At 42.9% G+C, this 18,526-nt stretch overlaps 1 protein-coding gene across 5 annotated transcripts in view; it reads left to right on the top strand.

Annotated features, from left to right (window-relative positions):
• Nucleotides 1-18,526, top strand: part of LOC117868192 (lethal(3)malignant brain tumor-like protein 4) — a 77,769-nt gene that overhangs the window by 19,618 nt on the left and 39,625 nt on the right. For all 5 annotated transcript variants that reach the window (XM_034753927.1, XM_034753924.1, XM_034753928.1 and 2 more), the window contains 10 exons: nt 119-236; nt 1,328-1,499; nt 5,300-5,357; nt 7,294-7,382; nt 10,489-10,593; nt 12,453-12,588; nt 13,065-13,156; nt 14,346-14,497; nt 16,599-16,675; nt 18,017-18,102. In XM_034753927.1, the coding sequence (XP_034609818.1) occupies nt 175-236; nt 1,328-1,499; nt 5,300-5,357; nt 7,294-7,382; nt 10,489-10,593; nt 12,453-12,588; nt 13,065-13,156; nt 14,346-14,497; nt 16,599-16,675; nt 18,017-18,102 (1,029 nt within the window). In that variant the 5' untranslated portion in view covers nt 119-174. The remainder of the gene's footprint in view (nt 1-118; nt 237-1,327; nt 1,500-5,299; nt 5,358-7,293; nt 7,383-10,488; nt 10,594-12,452; nt 12,589-13,064; nt 13,157-14,345; nt 14,498-16,598; nt 16,676-18,016; nt 18,103-18,526) is intronic.

Below are 18,526 nucleotides of genomic sequence, written 5' to 3'. Positions count from 1 at the left end.
TAGTTAGTGAAAGTTTATAAAGGGCGTTAGGAGAGCTCCTTGAATGAGACTGAGAGGCGATACATTTAAAAACTTTACAACTTTTTCTTTAATCATTGTCCTCATTCCTCTTCTGCAGAGCCCAAAGACAACGCGCCTAGTTCTGACATCTCAGCCTGTGAAAACTGTGGGCAAATGGACTGCTTGGAGAATGGGAAGTTTTGTACTCGAACCTGCTCTCAGCAGCATAAAGACCAGTAAGAAACCTAACATCATTTTTCCGTTTAATGAGAATTTAGCATCGGTGGAAGGTGTTGCAGTGACAGCAATAAATCAACATAGCAGGTTTCAGCACAGCACGGGCAGCAGCAGTGCAAAGCCTACTGATCAGCCTAGTCCTGTCCTGAAGGTACCATCTATAAAGAAGAGAAGAGAGTTCGCTCTCCGGGACTTCAGCAAAGAGGTCAATTAGTGCCAACTGCTCAAGTCTGGCTGCATTGCCACTGTGTGTGCTGCACCTGGTCAGGAGATAAATGCAGGATTTAAGCCTCCCGGCCTGTCAATCTGACATTTCCCATGAAGAAGGATGGTCTGTTGGTTAGGGCATTAGGCTGGGACTTGGGAGACCCAGGTCATCTCCCTGCTATGCCACAGATCTCCGATGTGACCTCGAGCAAGTCATTTAGTCTTTCTATGCCTCAGTGGTCCAGCTGTAAGACCGAGCTAACAGCACTTTCCTATGTTACCGAGGTATCGTGAGGGTAAATACATTACAGATTGTGAGGCACTCAGATACTGGGGTAACAAGGCCATATAAGTAGAATTGGCAGAATTTGATTTTTGTAATTTCAACAGGTAATATCAATGTTTATTTTTAAGCATTGTCTTAGATTTTTTTTATCTATTTAAATTTTCACAGTTCTGCAAAATTATAGAGGGGTGTTGGATAATAATTTTATGACAGTAGATGCTGAGATTCAAAAAGTTAAAGCTTTGTAACTGTTAAAACATAGTCAACATCACATATGAAAATAAATATAGTAAATATCCTTCAAGCAAACACTAATAAGGTTTCAGACAGCATTTTTCTTACTTTGCCTATCTGTAAATTTAGATTATTATCGATGAAAAATCTTTTAGTTGATTTGTATGTGTACAGTGAAATCACTACTTGCACATATGTACTGATAAAATCGTTCCACGCCTATATAAGTATCTAAGATAGATAGAAAATCTGTCTCTTCCCACAAATATTAAATTCACTTCTTATTTGCCAGCCAAGCCCTACACACAATCCATACACTGGTTATAGAACAGGTTTTTTATTTTAAGTTGTGGCTGTTTGCAGTGACTCTAAAGACATCCAAGCTGATTGCAGAAACAGAATAAGCAGCAGAAACCTTAACGTCAGCATTGGCTGCCAGGTTAATGAGGCTGACAGACCCCTCAAGCGACTCCGAAGGAAGAGGAAACTTCTTCTGGATTCTGAGGATGAGGACGAAAATATAGATGATGATGAGGTAAACGAGATTGACGTGCACTTTTGTTTGAATGGAATTGTAACAAACAAGGTTCCTTGTCAATATACAAAGAAAATCAAATCAAAGGGTGTATTCTATGTGGGCTCCATGAATCTTTCAGACTTGAGTCTGATCTCATTACACTGCTGTAAATCGGGAATATCTCCACCAGGGCCGGCTCTAACTTTTTTGCTGCCCCAAGCAGCAAAAGAAAGCGCCCCCCCCCCGCGCCCCGCCCCCCCGGAACCCCCCCCCCGCGCGCCGCCCCCCCCGCCCCCCCCCCCCACGGAATGCCACGCCGTGCTGCCCCTCGCCACCCCAGGATTGGCCGCCCCTTACCAGGTGCCGCCCAAAGCATGTGCTTGGTTGCCTGGTGCCTGGAGCCGGCCCTGATCTCCACTGAAATCAGTGGAGTTATATTAGTGAAAAACTGACAAGAGGTCGCAATTGAGTTTTTAGACTATAATTTGTCCACACCTATAGTGCCAAAGGGGTACAGAGTCCTTTACAGTAGTAAAAATAAATACATGGCGAGGTCCCTGTACCTAAGAATACAATCTAAAGCCACATTACAGAAAACTATACTATCAGCATTTGAAACAGACAGTGGAACTTCAGGTCAGTGTTACACGTGCATTAGATGTGCTACCTGCAGACCTTTCTGTACATTAAAATATCTAGAGACTAATAGTGGGAAAACAAAAATATCCTGGCAGTGTTGAAAAAACAGTAGTGTGCCTGAAGTCACAGGTGAAATAAATCGCTGATATTTTTTGTCTGAGAAAATTGCATCTCTTTACCACCAAATCCCTCAGTCTTTTCAAACTTAGGAGTTGCACTGCATGGTTTTCTTCTTGTCCTTCAAAACACTGCAAAACAATTTCTGCGGCGTGACTTGTCCGTTACGAAGGCACTTTCACCAAAGCATGGGAAGGTCGATACCCCCATCCTCTGAGTGCTTGTGACCTCTGCTTGCTGTTCAAGTATATACTCCTGTATCTTGTTGATCAAGGGAAAGAAGCCGTTCACATGATTAGGGTTCATAAAACTAGAACTCCTCTGTTTGAAAGGTCCATACTCTGCTACTTGATATGCAGGCCGCCATGTCAGAGTATTTTTATTTGTATTCATGTGTTTTGCTTGTTTTGTAACACTGAGCTCAGCTGGAGCAGTTACTGGTGACACAGGCTGAAGTTTTTAATGTTGCGTACAGTTTAACTTATCCCATAGTTCAGCTGTTATCTGAGGGATTGTATGCAAAACATCAGAACTACTTTCCTTCTTCCATCTCTCCCTTTCTCTTCCCCTGCCCCCATTTAAAAAAAAACATTTAAAGGACGTGGGACATATTTTGGCTCTGATTTTCAATTTTTGCCTTTCTTGTTTTGCTTCAAGAAGTGACAACCCTGGGTGAACTAACGTGATGTTAGTAGTGAAAAATTTCTTCTTCGTAGTTTACACGTTATCGGACATAATCTGTGACGTTTAAAGACAAAATACAGTTTCTTGGGGTATTTGGATAGCCATTCACAGTCTTTGTTTAATCCTGATCTGATGGTGTCAAATTTGCAAATGAATTGGAGCTCATTGTTTGCTTCCGCCGACTTGCACAGGCAGAAATTGTGGAAAAACAACATCGCTTGCCTCATAACCTAAGTCGTGCAGAACGCAATGCCATCCACAGCCTCAGAAACCACCCTGACATTATCATCAAAGAGGCTGATAAAGGAGGTGCTGTTGTCATCATGAACAGGTCTGACTACCAGAAGGAGGCTGCCAGACAACTCTCCAATACCAAATTCTACAGGCCGCTTTCCTCAGATCCCACTGAGGAATACACTAAGAAACTGCACCATCTACTCAGGACACTCCCTACACTAACACAGGAACAAATCAACATACCCTTAGAGCCCCGACCGGGGTTATTCTATCTACTACCTAAGATCCACAAACCTGGAAATCCTGGACGCCCCATCATCTCGGGCATTGGCACTCTCACTGAAGGACTGTCTGGATATGTGGACTCCCTACTCAGACCCTACGCCACCAGCACTCCCAGCTATCTCCGTGACACCACAGATTTCCTGAGAAAACTACAATGCATTGGTGACCTCCCAGAAAACACCATCCTAGCCACCATGGATGTAGAGGCTCTCTACACAAACATCCCACATACAGATGGAATACAAGCTGTCAGGAACAGTATCCCTGATGATGACACAGCACAACTTATTGCTGAGCTCTGTGACTTTATCTTCACGCACAATTATTTCAAATTTGGTGACAATATATACCTCCAGACCAGTGGCACCGCTATGGGCACCCGCATGGCCCCACAATATGCCAACATTTTTATGGCTGACCTGGAACAACGCTTCCTCAGCTCCCGTCCACTCATGCCCCTTCTCTACCTACGCTATATTGATGACATCTTCATCATCTGGACCCATGGGAAGGAGACCCTGGAAGAATTCCACCATGCTTTCAACAGCTTCCACCCCACCATCAACCTCAGCCTGGACCAATCTACACGGGAGGTCCACTTCCTGGACACCACCGTACAAATAAGCGATGGCCACATTAACACCACCCTATACCGCAAACCCACCGACCGCTACGCCTACCTTCATGCCTCCAGCTTCCACCCCGGTCACACCACACGATCCATCGTCTACAGTCAAGCACTGAGGTACAATCGCATCTGCTCCAACCCCTCAGACAGAGACCAACACCTACAAGATCTTCACCAAGCATTCTCCAAACTACGATACCCACACAAGGAAATAAAGAAACAAATCAACAGAGCCAGACGTGTACCCAGAAGACTCCTGCTACAAGACAGGCCCAGAAGAGAAACCAACAGAACTCCACTGGCCATCACCTACAGTCCTCAGCTTAAACCTCTCCAACGCATCATCAGTGATCTACAACCCATCCTGGACAATGATCCCTCACTTTCACAGACCTTGGGAGGCAGGCCAGTCCTCGCCCACAGACAACCTGCCAACCTTAAGCATATTCTCACCAGCAACCACGCACCCCACCATAACAACTCTAACTCAGGAACCAACCCATGCAACAAACCTCGATGCCAACTCTGCCCACATATCTACACCAGCAACACCATCACTGGACCTAACCAGATCAGCTACAACATCACCGGCTCATTCACCTGCACGTCCACCAATGTTATATATGCCATCATATGCCAGCAATGCCCCTCTGCTATGTACATTGGCCAAACTGGACAGTCACTACGCAAGAGGATAAATGGACACAAGTCAGATATCAGGAATGGCAATATACAAAAACCTGTAGGAGAACACTTCAACCTCCCTGGCCACACAATAGCAGATGTAAAGGTAGCCATCTTACAGCAAAAAAACTTCAGGACCAGACTCCAAAGAGAAACTGCTGAGCTCCAGTTCATTTGCAAATTTGACACCATCAGATCAGGATTAAACAAAGACTGTGAATGGCTATCTAACTACAGAAACAGTTTCTCCTCCCTTGGTGTTCACACCTCAACTGCTAGCAGAGCACCTCACCCTCCCTGATTGAACTAACCTCGTTATCTCCACACTGATATATACCTGCCTCTGGAGATTTCCATTACTTGCATCTGAAGAAGTGAGGTTCTTACCCACGAAAGCTTATGCTCCCAGTACTTCCGTTAGTCTCAAAGGTGCCACAGGACCCTCTGTTGCTTTTTACAGATTCAGACTAACACAGCTAACCCTCTGATACTTAACAATATGGCTAAACTTTTTTTTTTTTTTTTAAATCATGTCTGTGTCTAGGAGAAGAATAAATCAAATAATATGAAAAGCCGCAGAAATACTAAACCTCTAAAACAAGGTGAGCTGAGCTTATGGTTCCTTTTCTTATTGTTTGCAAACTTTACCAGCTGTTACAAAATGGATCATAGTGAACAGAAAAAACAAGGTCAGTGGAGGGTGTCATAAGGAGGAGGGAGAAAACTTGTTCACCTTAGCCTCTAAGGCTAGGTCTACACTACCCGCCTGAATTGGCGGGTAGAAATTGACCTCTCGGGGATCGATTTATCGCGTCCCGTTGGGACGCGACAATCGATCCCCGAATCGACGCTCTTACTCCACCAGTGGAGGTGGGAGTAAGCGCCGTCGACAGAAAGCCGCAGAAGTCGATTTTGCCGCCGTCCTCACAGCGGGGTAAGTTGGCTGCGATACGTCGAATTCAGCTACGCTATTCACGTAGCTGAATTTGTGTATCTTAAATCGACTCCCCCCTGTAGTGTAGATGTACCCTAAGGATAGAACAAGAAGCAATGGGTTTAAACTGCAGCAAGGGAGGTCTAGGTTGGACATTAGGAAAAAGTTCCTAACTGTCAGGGTGGTTAAACACTAAAATAAACTGCCTAGGGAGGTTGTGAAATCTCCATCTCTGGAGATATTTAAGAGTAGGTTAGATAAATGTCTATCTGGGATGGTCTAGACAGTATTTGGTCCTGCCATGCAGGCAGGGGACTGGACTCGATGACCTCTCGAGGTCCCTTCCAGTCCTAGAATCTATGAATCTATGGAGCTCATTCCACGTTCAGAGTAATAGTTACCTTTATTAGGCACCTATTCCATGTCTCGTACATCAGCCTTCTGCAGTGTATCGGATGGAATAGGACAGGGTCTTGCCTCCGTGTTTGGCACAATATAAGAACCTAGAAAGAGTGGGCCTGATTCAAAGCCCATTGAAGTCAGTAGGAGTCTTTTCCCATTGATTTCAATGAACTTTAGATCACATCTGTATGCAGCAAATTCTGAATAGAAGATGTAATGTAAATAAAGAGGGAATTGTTTACAGACTTTGAAGGTAATGGGTTTGAGATTTATTACACACTTGAAGGGAGATAATTTGGGGTAATTTTTAATATCCATTTAAAATGTAACTTTTTCTTCTTTGTTAGTGTGGTTCTACTAGCCTGAATCCAGACACCTGCTTTGGGATCGTATTCACTATCCATGTACTAATATATTTGCTAAACAGAAGTTTGTTTGGTTTTTCATTTGGTTCATTTTGAGTTTGTTTTCAGCTGCTGTTGTATACCTTTCCTGTGCTAACGTTAGTTTGAGCCCCACCCTTATTCATGCTCCAAGATATTGGATGGAGAAATTCCTTTCCTCCTTTTGAAGTTCCCGTTCTAAGGTTGTCCCAGCTTTGCAGCACCAACACTCCAGTGGCAACTTGCCAACCGCCTGTGTGCCACAACTAATTGGCATATAATTTAACATAATTTTTTCTAATGAAAAATAGATACAGTCAAACTATTGCCTCGGGTTGTATTTTCCTCAAGATAGGTAGCTTCTTAGTGTAGCTTGCCAGCAATTAAAAGTGGGGGGGGGGGGGGGGATAGCTCAATGGTTTGAGCATTGGCCTGCTAAACTCATGGTTTTGAGTTCAATCTCTGAGGGGGCCATTTAGGGAACTGGGATAAAAATCTGTCTGGGGATTAGTCCTGCTTTGAGCAGGGGGTTGGACTAGATGACCTCCTGAGGTCCCTTCCAACCCTGTGATTCTATAATGGGGATAGCAGTCACCAGATGTGTTTGGCCCCCGACCGAGCTTTGAGCTCCTCCAAGGCTCTTGTTACCGGCTCTTTAAGCATTCAAGGAGGGCTGGGCTGGCATCTGGATCTGCTCCAGATGGTGGTAGTGGCCGTTTAGTGAGTGGGAAGGAAAGGGAGGAGATGGCTGCTCTCCATTCAGCATTCTGTCCTCCATGAGATAAATGTTGTTATCTCTTTCTGTTTTTGATTATTCAGTTGTTCCTGGAAAGAAGACGGTGTGGAACTGGGTTTCTTACTTGGAAGAGGAACAGATGCCAGCTGCTCCCCTAAAACTGTTCAAAGAGGTTGGCAGCCCCTTGGATGCTTTTTCTGCTTTGATAATTCTCATGCAGCATCACCGAATTATTAACCCCTTGGTGCCAGAATTGGAGACTTCCCTGACACCACTAGTTGCTAGTAGTGCTTGGGTTGCTATAAGCAAGTAGCATAAAAATGTTGACTTCCAGCACCATAAGTGGTATAAAAAAAAAAAACCCGCTATGCATCTTCTACGGAGGCTGTGTGTTCTGGTGGTTAGAGGGAGGGGACTTGTCAGGACTCCTGTGTTCTATTTCCAGCTGTAATGCTGACTTTTGCTGCATTGCAATAATAATATTTTGCACTTAAAGCACTCTTCATTTGTAGATCTCACAGACCTTTGCAAAAGGGAGCAAGCATTGTTATCCCCACTTTCACTTTACAAATGGGAAAACTGAGATACAGAGAGGTGTTAAGTGGCTTTCCCAAGGACACGCAGCGAGTCAAGAATAGAACCCCACAGCTGCAGATTGAACAAGTCATGCAACCTCCCTGCCTCAGTTTCCCTACCTGTAAAATGAATAAAGCTGGTCAGCAGTTTTTTGACTCAACATTTTTAAATTGAAAAATGCCAGTTAATCATAACAAACTTTTTGTGGGAAAGAGTTGATTTCAACAAATTTACCGTTCAAAAAAATTTGGAGGGATAAAAAGTTTTGAAGTTGTTGAAGCATTCCATTTTGACACTTAACAAGTACAAAATTGCAGATTTTTGGTTCAGACAGACATATTTTAAAAGTTAGTTAATTCAATTTGAGTGAGTAAATAAATAAATAAATAAAAAGCAGTCAAAATCAGAACGAAATGTTTTGCTTGACCTGAACAAAAAATACTTTTGGATTTTTGGTTTGTGAAAATTTTTGAGAATTTTGACTTTTTGTCCGAATTCAGGACAGGGAAAATTTTTGAAATCTCAAAAAATTTTGTGGGATAGGAAAATTGTTTCCCATACTAAAAACAAATATAATAATGTACCTTCCCTCATGGAAGGGGTGTGCGGCTCAATTAGTTAATGCTTGTAAAACAATTTTTGATTCTCTGAAAAGTAGTATAAAGGGGCAAAATATTATGACTGAAGTTAATTCAGCGGAGGAAGAGTTAATTCTCTAGATTTCTGATATGATTGGCTAATATTTGATTTGTTTTAAATCTCTTATTTTTCTTTTAAGGCAACAGTGGGATCAGGTGACATTTACACACCCTTTATAGTCCTTGCACTTAATCTTGGCCACAAATAATGTTCTAGTCTGCTTCAACTAGTTATGAGTAAATCAGCTATGAGCAGATCACTCAATCGCATTGCAGAGGGGCAGTTTAGTATCCTGCTAATGACTGGTGGTTGTGTGATGCTGATTTTAGCCTTACTAATTAAAACACTGTTAAAATTAATAGGATCCTTGAATCTTGGACTGTTATAGATTATCTTATTAAGAGGCAATCATTACAAGTGAGAGTAGAAGTAGCATCCAGTTGATGTGTCTAAATCAGAGTACAGCGAACTTGGATATGGTGAAACTTTATCTATAGGCCCCGACCTCATAGGGTGCTGAGCTCCCACAAATCCCACCGACTTTGTTGGCAGTAGAGGGTACTCAGCAACTTGTAGGACTGAGACCACCATAAAGTGAAAGGAAAATATTTTAAGGTTTCACTGTATTGCAGTAAGCTGTTTGCAGTTCCAGTTATAGAGAACTTATTCTTTAGGCTTATCTATAATTGAAAGTTAATTCGGATTGAGGTTGGATGTGAAGTTAGGCTAGGTCTACACTACCCGCCTGAATCGGCGGGTAGAAATCGATCTCTCGGGGATCAAATTATCGCGTCTCGTCGGGACGCGACAATCGATCCCCGAATCGACGCACTTACTCCACCAGCGGAGGTGGGAGTAAGCGCCGTCGACGGGGAGCCGCGGAGGTCGATTTTGCTGCCGTCCTCACAGCGTGGTAAGTCAGCTCCGATACGTCCAATTCAGCTACGCTATTTGCATAGCTGAATTTGCATATCTTAAATCGACCCTCCCCCCCTGTAGTGAAGACCTGCCCTGAGAGTGCAAAAACTATTCCCGAATAACTGCATGTGTGGACACTTTTTTTTCAAAGTGGATTAAGATAAACCAGAACAAGGCACTCTTATTCCAGAATAGGAACATCCACACGTGGAGTTATTCCAGAGCAGCTAGTCCTGAATAATTCCATGTATAGACAAGCCCTAAAGAATGAATGTGCTCTGTTCAGGGCCGGCTCCAGGGATCAGCTAAGGAAGCAGGTGCTTGGGGCAGCCAATACAAAGGGGTGGCACTCCGTCTGCTATTGGGGCGGCAGGCACGTCCGGGCCTGCGGTGGGAATTCAGCGGCGGGTCCCTCAGTACCTCTCTTCCTCTTTGAGCTGATGCTGAAGTGCCACTGAAGAGGAAGAGAGGGAGTGAAGGACCCGCCGCCGAACTGCCCCCGAAGAATGGAGCAGCGCGATTGAGCTGCCGCCGATCGGCTTTTTTTTTTTTTTCCCCCCCGCTGCTTGGGGCAGCAGAAAACCTGGAGCCAGTCCTGGCTCTGTTAGGATAATGACTGTAGTACGGACCCAATCCTGAAACAGCCAAAAGTCCCCAATGGTTTTGCCTGTGGCAGGTCTTCCTGATTGGACCCTATAAAAGGGGTCCTTTATGTACAAATTAAACTTGCCTTGGAACATTTTAAAAGATTTGCTGGTACCTGTAGTTAGTTAAAACAGACTTCCAAGTTCGTTCTTAAAAAAATCTGATACTTTGACAGTGAGTGTTCAGAATGTCATCTGCAGATATATTAGGGACACATGATGATGCTATTTTTGATCCATATAACTGTGCTTGACCATTGGACATCACTTCTCATTTTAAAAGGGATCCAGAACAGGAAACAACTGAGGGCACCTGCATCCAGTCATGGGAAACAATTCAAAATTATGCAAGGTTAACACTGAAGTGATTTCTAGTGATGATAGTTTTTGCTAAACTAGAAAACCAGAAGTCTTTAGTGTTTCTGGTGACTATTCTGAAATAGGTTGTCTCTCTAAAAGTTAAATACAGTTTTTTCCCTTCCAACGTTAATTTCCCCACAGTATCAATCCTTCCCACAAACTAGGAATGGATTTAAAGTTGGAATGAAGTTAGAGGGACTGGATCCTGGACACCCATCTTTATTTTGTGTCCTCACCATTGCTGAGGTAATTGTTTTTCCTGGATTTGTTTTCTTTTTCATTAGAAAACAACATCAGAAGTCTAAGGAGGACTTGTTAAAGAAATAATCTTTTAGATTGTTTTAAAAAAAAAAAAAAATAAGTCAAGTAATGTAAGGGTTGGGAGAAGTTTGAGCTGAAAGCTAAAGGAATGTAGCTGAGGATCTAAATTTGGGATCATATCCTTCAGCTGTTATGTAAATAATTCTAACTCAAGTGCGTACCTGTAAGGGGCACACCCTCACCTTAATAGAGGGGAAGCGAATGAGCTTCTCTGGACTCAGCCAGCACTAACTGGTCTGTAGACCTGGTTTGACAAGAGTAATTGAACATGGGTGAGGCCTCATTTTGTGGGAAACAGGATCAGGGAGGTAAATGGATCAGCAGGCTGGAAACAGAATGTCTATACTAGCTCAAATTAGGGGGAACAACCAGGGAACCATTTACAATGGACACAAAAACAATGGGTAAAATAAGCCAACGCAGACACACCTACAAGGTTTGCTCTGCCTGGCGGGGAGGAAGCTGAAAAGGGGAAATCCTGCCACAGCAAGGGGTGGCAATTAGGCTATGCCTCAGAGACAACTGACTACAGGAATAGATCAGTGAAGAGGAAGATAGTTGGGGACCCTGCCGCTCCTGAAACTGTATAGACCAGATGCTGAGTAGGGTTACTGAATCATAGAATATCAGGGTTGGAAGGGACCTCATCTAGTCCAACCCCCTGCTCAAAGCAGGACCAATCCCCTGACAGATTTTTGTCCCAGATCCCTAAATGGCCTTCCTCAAGGATTGAACTCACAACCCTGGGTTTAGCAGGCCAATGCTCAAACCACTGAGGGCCTAAAGATGGCCCCTAGCCCTGATCAAGAATGCTAAAGCCAGCAGATAAGCAGACCCACAAAAAGGTGATGGAGAAACTGCCTAAGAGATTGAATACTTTTTTTTTTTTTTTTTTTTTAACTTTAATTCTCCTGGTCCCCAGGCAGGGAGAGGGAAAGGCCCCTTTTCCTTTATTTGTTTGAAGGAACTCTTGTATACCACAAGCAGGGGGAGAACTCTGTGAGAGCCAGAGAAGAGATGTAGCCCCAGACTGTGGTCCAAGAGGGCTTCCCCCACCACAGTTCCCCAGTCAATCCCAGTGGATTGAAATGGGCAAGGATTTCAAAACCAGGCCTTAAGGCTTCGTAAAACCTATACGAATAGAATTGTTTTCATAGTGTCTTTTTAAATCATTGAAAAACTGGGTTGGGTTGGGTTGGACCCTCTGCAGTTCCCTGCAGTATGTGCAACCCAAAACATTGCAATGTAGGGCTACAGTATGAGAACAAGAAAACGAAACTGACAAGTCTTATTTTACATTTTCCAAACTGCGGGCAAGTCTACGCTACAGCACTACATCGGCGCAGCAGCTGTGCCATTGTAGTATGTCTGGTGAAGACACACTATGCCGACGGGAGAGCGCTCTGCCGTCGGCATAATTACTCCACCTTGACAAGAAGTGGAAGCTATGTCGGTGGGAGAGTGTCTCGCACTGACACAGTGCCGGTGTGGACAGTGTGAAACTTAAGTCGCTTCACGGGGGCAAGGCTTCTTCACACCTCTGAGTGACGTACGTTAGATTGATTTAAATGGTAGCGTAGACCAGCCCTGAGTGTGATGGGAAAAATAAGCAAACAGCGTAAATGGAAAAAGTTAAAACTGAATTTTCTAAAGGAAATTCGTTTTTTAAAGGTCCTTTCAGTTTTACAAACCCAAAGGGAAGAGAGTTATTGGCTTTTAAAAATAGTATTTTTATGTCGCTTGTCAATGTCCATTTAAGATAATACAATCTCTTGTGCTTGTAGGTGCAGGGATACAGGATGCGGTTACATTTTGATGGTTATTCTGAGTACTATGACTTCTGGGTTAATGCTGACTCTCCAGATATCCACCCTGTTGGCTGGTGTGAAAAGACAGGTCACAAGCTGCTCTCTCCGAAAGGTACGTGGAGAAATAAACCTGTACAAGAAGCAACACATTTTGCTGTGAACTGGCTGCCCTTAGTGTCCATGTTTTGTTTCATGTCAAACCCACTTTGAATGATTTGAAGTGTGAAGATAATTGCCAGAAGAGCAAACCAATTTCTTACTGATATTCCCAGTATTTGGCATTGTTAGTCAAAGTAATTAGTAACTCTTTATTAAGTGAGCATGAAAATCAATGAATATCTTTGTTCACAACTTACGCTTTCTTTCTTGCGTTCCATTTCCTAGAAACATTTGCAGTTTCAGATTAATGATTAGACAGTGCAGTAAAAGAGGGAGTAATGTGTTAACTGAAATGCCTAACCCTTGAAGCTTGTACAAGGGCAGGTATCATGCAAAGTTCAAATCCTTCTCTAGGTTATTTCCATTTTTGAAAAACCAATCTGAATATAGCAGGAACAATGTAAAACAATCTCTGATCTCTTTTTCTAGGTTACAAGGAAGGGGAATTTAATTGGGTTTTGTATTTGAAGAACGGCAAAGCTCAAGCAGCCCCGAAAAACCTTTTCAAGACCCTCAGCACAGTAAGTGGTGGCATTGGGTATAATGTCTTTTAAAATACGACTGGTATTAAGTAAGCACTGCCTAAAACGTTGGCCAGAATATAAACGTGTCCTTTTTATATGCTCAGGACAGAAGCTGTAACACTAAAGAACTTGGTGGAGTCATATGGGAGCAGTTTCCCACAGCAGTTTATTTGTAGGATGAGAAACCAGAGTAATTTTCTTACTTCTCCTCCCCAAGCCCCCCCAACGTTCACTGACTTCCCAGTCAGAGACTGTATATTTGCCCTCCTCCGCCTTGATCTCTTTTCTGCTGATTTACATTAGCATTAGTTAAATACATTGTAACACTCTGGTTTTGCTTGCGGCCTCAGCTTCTAGATGTTTGTGATACTTTCCTGGACTCTAAGAATCTCATAAGTCCTGTTTATCCAGCACCATACACAAAGGTGTTCAGCCCTGTACATATATCTGTTTGTAGTGTCCTTATAGCTGTGTTGATCCCAGGATATTAGAAAGACCAGATGGGTGAGGTAATATCTTTTATTGGACCAACTTCTGTTGGTGAAAGAGACGAGCTTTCAAGCTTATCTAGATCTCTGTTGTTTTTCTGTCTTCACCACCATTGTTTTTTTCCCCCTCCTGAGTTAGTCAAGTGGTCTCCTGGTTTCTTTGCTCAGCACCATTTCCCATTCAGCCTAATCAAAGTATTCTTACCCTGATATTGCAAAAGGATGGAGGATTTGCCGTAGAGGGATCGGGGCCTTAGCATGTAATTCTGTCTCTGCTTTTTGGACTGACCCACCTGTATACCCTGGAGACTCTCGCAAGCTACATCTGACTTCTCCTCCTCCATTAATATGGTAGGGCTTGCAGTGCTAGTATCCATCCTCAGTCAGTACTCCTCATCAGAAGGGCCCTCTGTACCGCTGTCTCTAACTGCCTGGCTCTGGTGTAATTGAACATAAGCATTATTCAGATTGCACCAAGCTATTGTTAGAAATCATAGGCATTGTTGCCAGAACACATGGAAATCTGGGCTTTGACCCTCCTGACAGATGTTCTGGCAAGCAAGTAGTTACAGTATGATATTGTTTTCTACTACTACAGTATTTTGTTTAAATAACCTGAACCAAATAGGTTTGGAACAGTAATTTAAATGACCTGGCATAGAGCTTGACAGACCTTTTCCCTCTATGCTATTCCTTAGCCTGTCACACCATCTGGTTTTCGGGTGGGAATGAAACTAGAGGCAGTGGACAAAAAGAATCCATCTTTGATGTGCGTGGCAACCATCGCTGATATGTTGGATAACCGGCTGCTAATTCATTTTGACAACTGGGACGAGAGTTATGACTATTGGTAAAGAAAACTATTTTCAAACTGTATCCGCAAATACTGTGGTATTTTTCCCCTTGTAACATTTTGCCATAAAGTAGATGATCTCTAATACTTAGCTGCTAAGATTGTTAAGTGTGAGTGCATTGGGGCTCCTGAATCCATTTTCAGGCTTCTAAATAAGTGGCCTTGTCACAGTTTTGAGGTAACTGCACCTGTATTTTTCTCTTCATGGTCCTTCAAGGGCCATCCTCTTAAAGGTTTCTGGCTTCCAGCTGTCACCTCTCTTGGGTGGAGACCCGTGTCTCACTGCCTTCTGTGAATATATTGAAGTCAATGGAAGTCTTTCCCTTCAATTCAATGGATTTAGAACAGGAACTTACTCATTTTTTGAAAATTATGTCCTGTTCTTCTATTGCACTTTTCATCTGAGAATCTCAGGGTGCTTTTTTTTTTAAGATGGTGAATACTTAATTTTAATAATTTAAGACAGAAAACATCATATTGCCTCTATATAAATCCATGGTACAGCCACATCTTGAATACTGCTTGCAGATGTGGTCACCCCATCTTAAAAAAAAGATATTGGAATTGGAAAAGATTCAGAAAAGGGCAACAAAAATTATTAGGGGTATTGAACGGCTTCCGTATGGGGAGAGATTAAAAAGACTGGGACTTTTTGGCTTGGAAAAGAGACGAGTAAGGGGGGATATGATTGAGGTCTATAAAATCATGACTGGTGTGGAGAAAGTAAATAAGGAAGTGACATTTACTCCTTCTTATAACACAAGAACCAGGGGTCACCAAATGAAATTAATAGGCAGCAGGTTTAAAACAAAGGGAAGTATTTTTTCCACACAATGCACAGTTAACCTGTGGAATTCCTTGTCAGAGGATGTTGTGAAGGCCAAGACTATAACAGGGTTCAAAAAAGAACTAGATAAATTCATGGAGGAAAGGTCCATCAATGGCTATTGGCCAGGATGGGCAGGGAAGGTGTCCCTAGCCTCTGTTTGCCAGAAGTTGGGAATGGGCAACAAGGAATGGCTCACTTGATGATTCCCTGTTCTGTTCATTCCACCTGGCATTGGCCACTGTTGGAAGACAGGATACTGGATCTTTGATCTGACCCAGTCTGGGCATTTTTATGTTCTGATGTTCTGATGTTCATGCCGCATTCCATGTGAGGGTCTCCTGAGTCCTGGTCCCAGCTAACCAAGAGATCATATTGAATATCTGTAAAGGAAACACCTTTCCTCTCCATTTCATGTATCCCAGTCTACACTATAGAAGTGTGTCCAGTCTTTAGTTTAATTTCTAAAAAACCTTAGCTGTTGATCTGTGAAAGCAATACAAAGCATTTAGATTTGCGCCCATCAGCTCTGTGTGTGGTGGTGGTTTCTTTATTATTACACTCTTTCCCCAGTTGTTTCTTACTCCAGGAAGGCAAACTTAAATACAAACAAAAAAACCTTCAAAGCAAAATTTGACTAAAGCTGCATTGGTTTGCCTGGTTTGGCATGAAATCATCAGTCCCTTCCCCAGAACACATGGGAAGGAAGGGGCTTTCTCAAAACTTGGGCCATGTTCTCTCAGGAGTTCAAGTACTTGGACCAAGTTTTGGATTTGTAACAAAATCCGAAGCCAGGCAAGTTCCACTTGGCTTCAGGTTCAATGAATGAAATAAGTACACAGTTCTAAGCTCAAGTCTTCAAATCATCCCCCTCCCCCACCATAGCTTTTATTTCTTGCATAGGCTTTTTATGGTATGCGTTTTGACATTTTTTTGTTTGCTTGTTTTGTGTGTTAGTTTTGAAAATCCGTGCCCAGACTAATTCAGTGGGCTCGGTTTTCAAAGAACAGCGCTTAGAAAATATGCGTTAGCTACACAAACACATACTTTGGCTCTTTAGTATTCACCTGTCTTGCTGGGGCAACTTGAATGTCAGTTCTTAAAAATGTAGCTTTTGTGAATTCCAACCAGGAAGCACTTGTGCTGTACATCATGATCACACACGCTAAAAGCATCTGCTGCCCCAGCAAAGAAACATCAGATGGGATTTGATCTGCTGTGTTTCTTCTCACATTAAAGTTGACTGGAGCCAATTCTTTCCTTTTGATCCAGGTGCGATGCTAGCAGCCCGTATATTCGTCCTGTTGGTTACTGCCAAGAAACTGGCACCCCACTGACAACACCACCTGGTATGTTAAAAGAAGGATTGTGTTTCTTCTTCAGTCAGAAGACCTGCAAGCTCTATCTCCTGCATAATTATAAATTTGCAAGTTACGAGTTCTATTCAATACCCTTCTTTTATTGCCCGAACAGGGTTATTATTAATGCACACTGAAGTGCAACTATATTTGATTTCGATAGCTCTTTCAAGCCACTGAGATAGGGCTTGGTCATTTGGAATTGAATTGAATTTTTTGGGGGGAGGCCTTTGGAGGTAGATGCAGTATTTCCTTGAAGGCAAGTTGGAAAAAAGAGGATCAGTCTCATGCCAACGAAGATGGGGGTATGGAATTCCTGGAAAAAGAGGAGGAAAGATTGGAGTCCTGTATGTTTCGTCTGAATTGAAATTGAGATATTAGCAAATGGAAAGGATAAAATCTGCAGGAAAATCGTGTTGTTTTCAGGCTTTAGCAGGTTTTTTTGTTTTGTTTTTGTTTTCTTAAAAAAAATCATGTCCACTTGGTGCTGGATTGACAGCCTTGTAGCATGAAGTTCTTTATTTGCTTACTAGGTTTAGCAGCATCGGTGGGAGTGTGAGCTTCCTTCACAATGGAAAGCTAATCTCTGTTCAGTTCTTGACTTCTCTGGGAGTCCCCAATTTGCCAGTTGTGTAGTTTTGTGATGTGCACGGCTGTCCAATGGGAACAACACCAAGACTCACAACTTCAGGCTACTAAGATGGTGATAAATAGCAGGGATAGAAAAAAAGACGTGAACAGTTTTTTAAAATGTAGTTTGCAGTGTGCTGCTAAGGAGAGCATATCCCACTGCTGTTGAAATACAGGAAATTAGTTTACCATAATCTCAGGAAGTTAATGGGAGAGATGGAGCCTTTCCCCTCCAGGCTCCTAATTTGCATCCAGCCTATGGATAAGTAGGAAGTGATGGAAAGTCTCTACCATCTGACAGCTATTCAGAAGCCTGCAATGTAGGAAATTAATTTGGTGATCTCTGTTCATATCACAAAAACCCATGACTGGCTCTATTTGGCAACTTACTCAAGAGACCAAGAATTGATGGAGCAATAAAGAAATGAACTACCCTCGTTTCTTTAAATGTGGGTTGAGGCTCATGGTCTGTGTGCTGGAAGTTTGCACTGCTACTGCCTGTACTGTACATTTTCTGTGTGAATAAAGAGGTGGCTTAATTCTGCAAGGATGTCAATCTGCCATCTTTTGTGAGAGCTCAGTTCACAGAATAGCCACGTATTACATAGTTGTGCTCCTGTGGTGGTGGTGGTGGTGGTGGTTTTGTAGTTGATTGGGGTTTTTTATAATTTAACGCTTAAGATAGTCCTTCATCTTTTCCAGAATACAAGGATTCCAAAAGCTTCTCATGGGAGAAATATTTGGAAGAAACCAGTTCCCAGGCAGCCCCAGCAAGAGCATTTAAACTGGTTGGTGAAGTTCTTTTGTCTGACTGGGTCAGCATATTACTATAGATTGTGCCAGTCTCAGTCCCATCCATGTCAGGCAGGCTTCAGAGTGGGGTGTTCCCCATCTCCACACCACTGAGGCACCCCGGATCTTTGCTCTGAGCCTGGGTTTAACCTGGCCCCTCAGGAGGACTCTCCGGAATCCTGTCTCCAAGCCCCAGACTCCAGGGCTCCCTTTGGAGAGGAGCTTTTGCGCAATTGGTAAAAGATTTTTAACTGAATGTCTGTTTCTTCATTGGCTTTGAAGTTTTTCTCCTCAAAACTGCTAAACTAAAAAAAAAAAAATCTTTTGGCTTTGTGAGGAGGGTATGAAGAGCCGTACCTCCCCTAACCCATAGAAATAGCAGATACAGACAGCAATCTCCTGGCACACTCATCAGGCGGC

The sequence above is a fragment of the Trachemys scripta genome, chromosome 20 (assembly GCF_013100865.1).
Source record: "Trachemys scripta elegans isolate TJP31775 chromosome 20, CAS_Tse_1.0, whole genome shotgun sequence".
In the NCBI taxonomy this organism is placed as follows: Eukaryota; Metazoa; Chordata; order Testudines; family Emydidae; genus Trachemys; species Trachemys scripta.
This window is presented reverse-complemented; position numbering and strand designations above follow the sequence as displayed.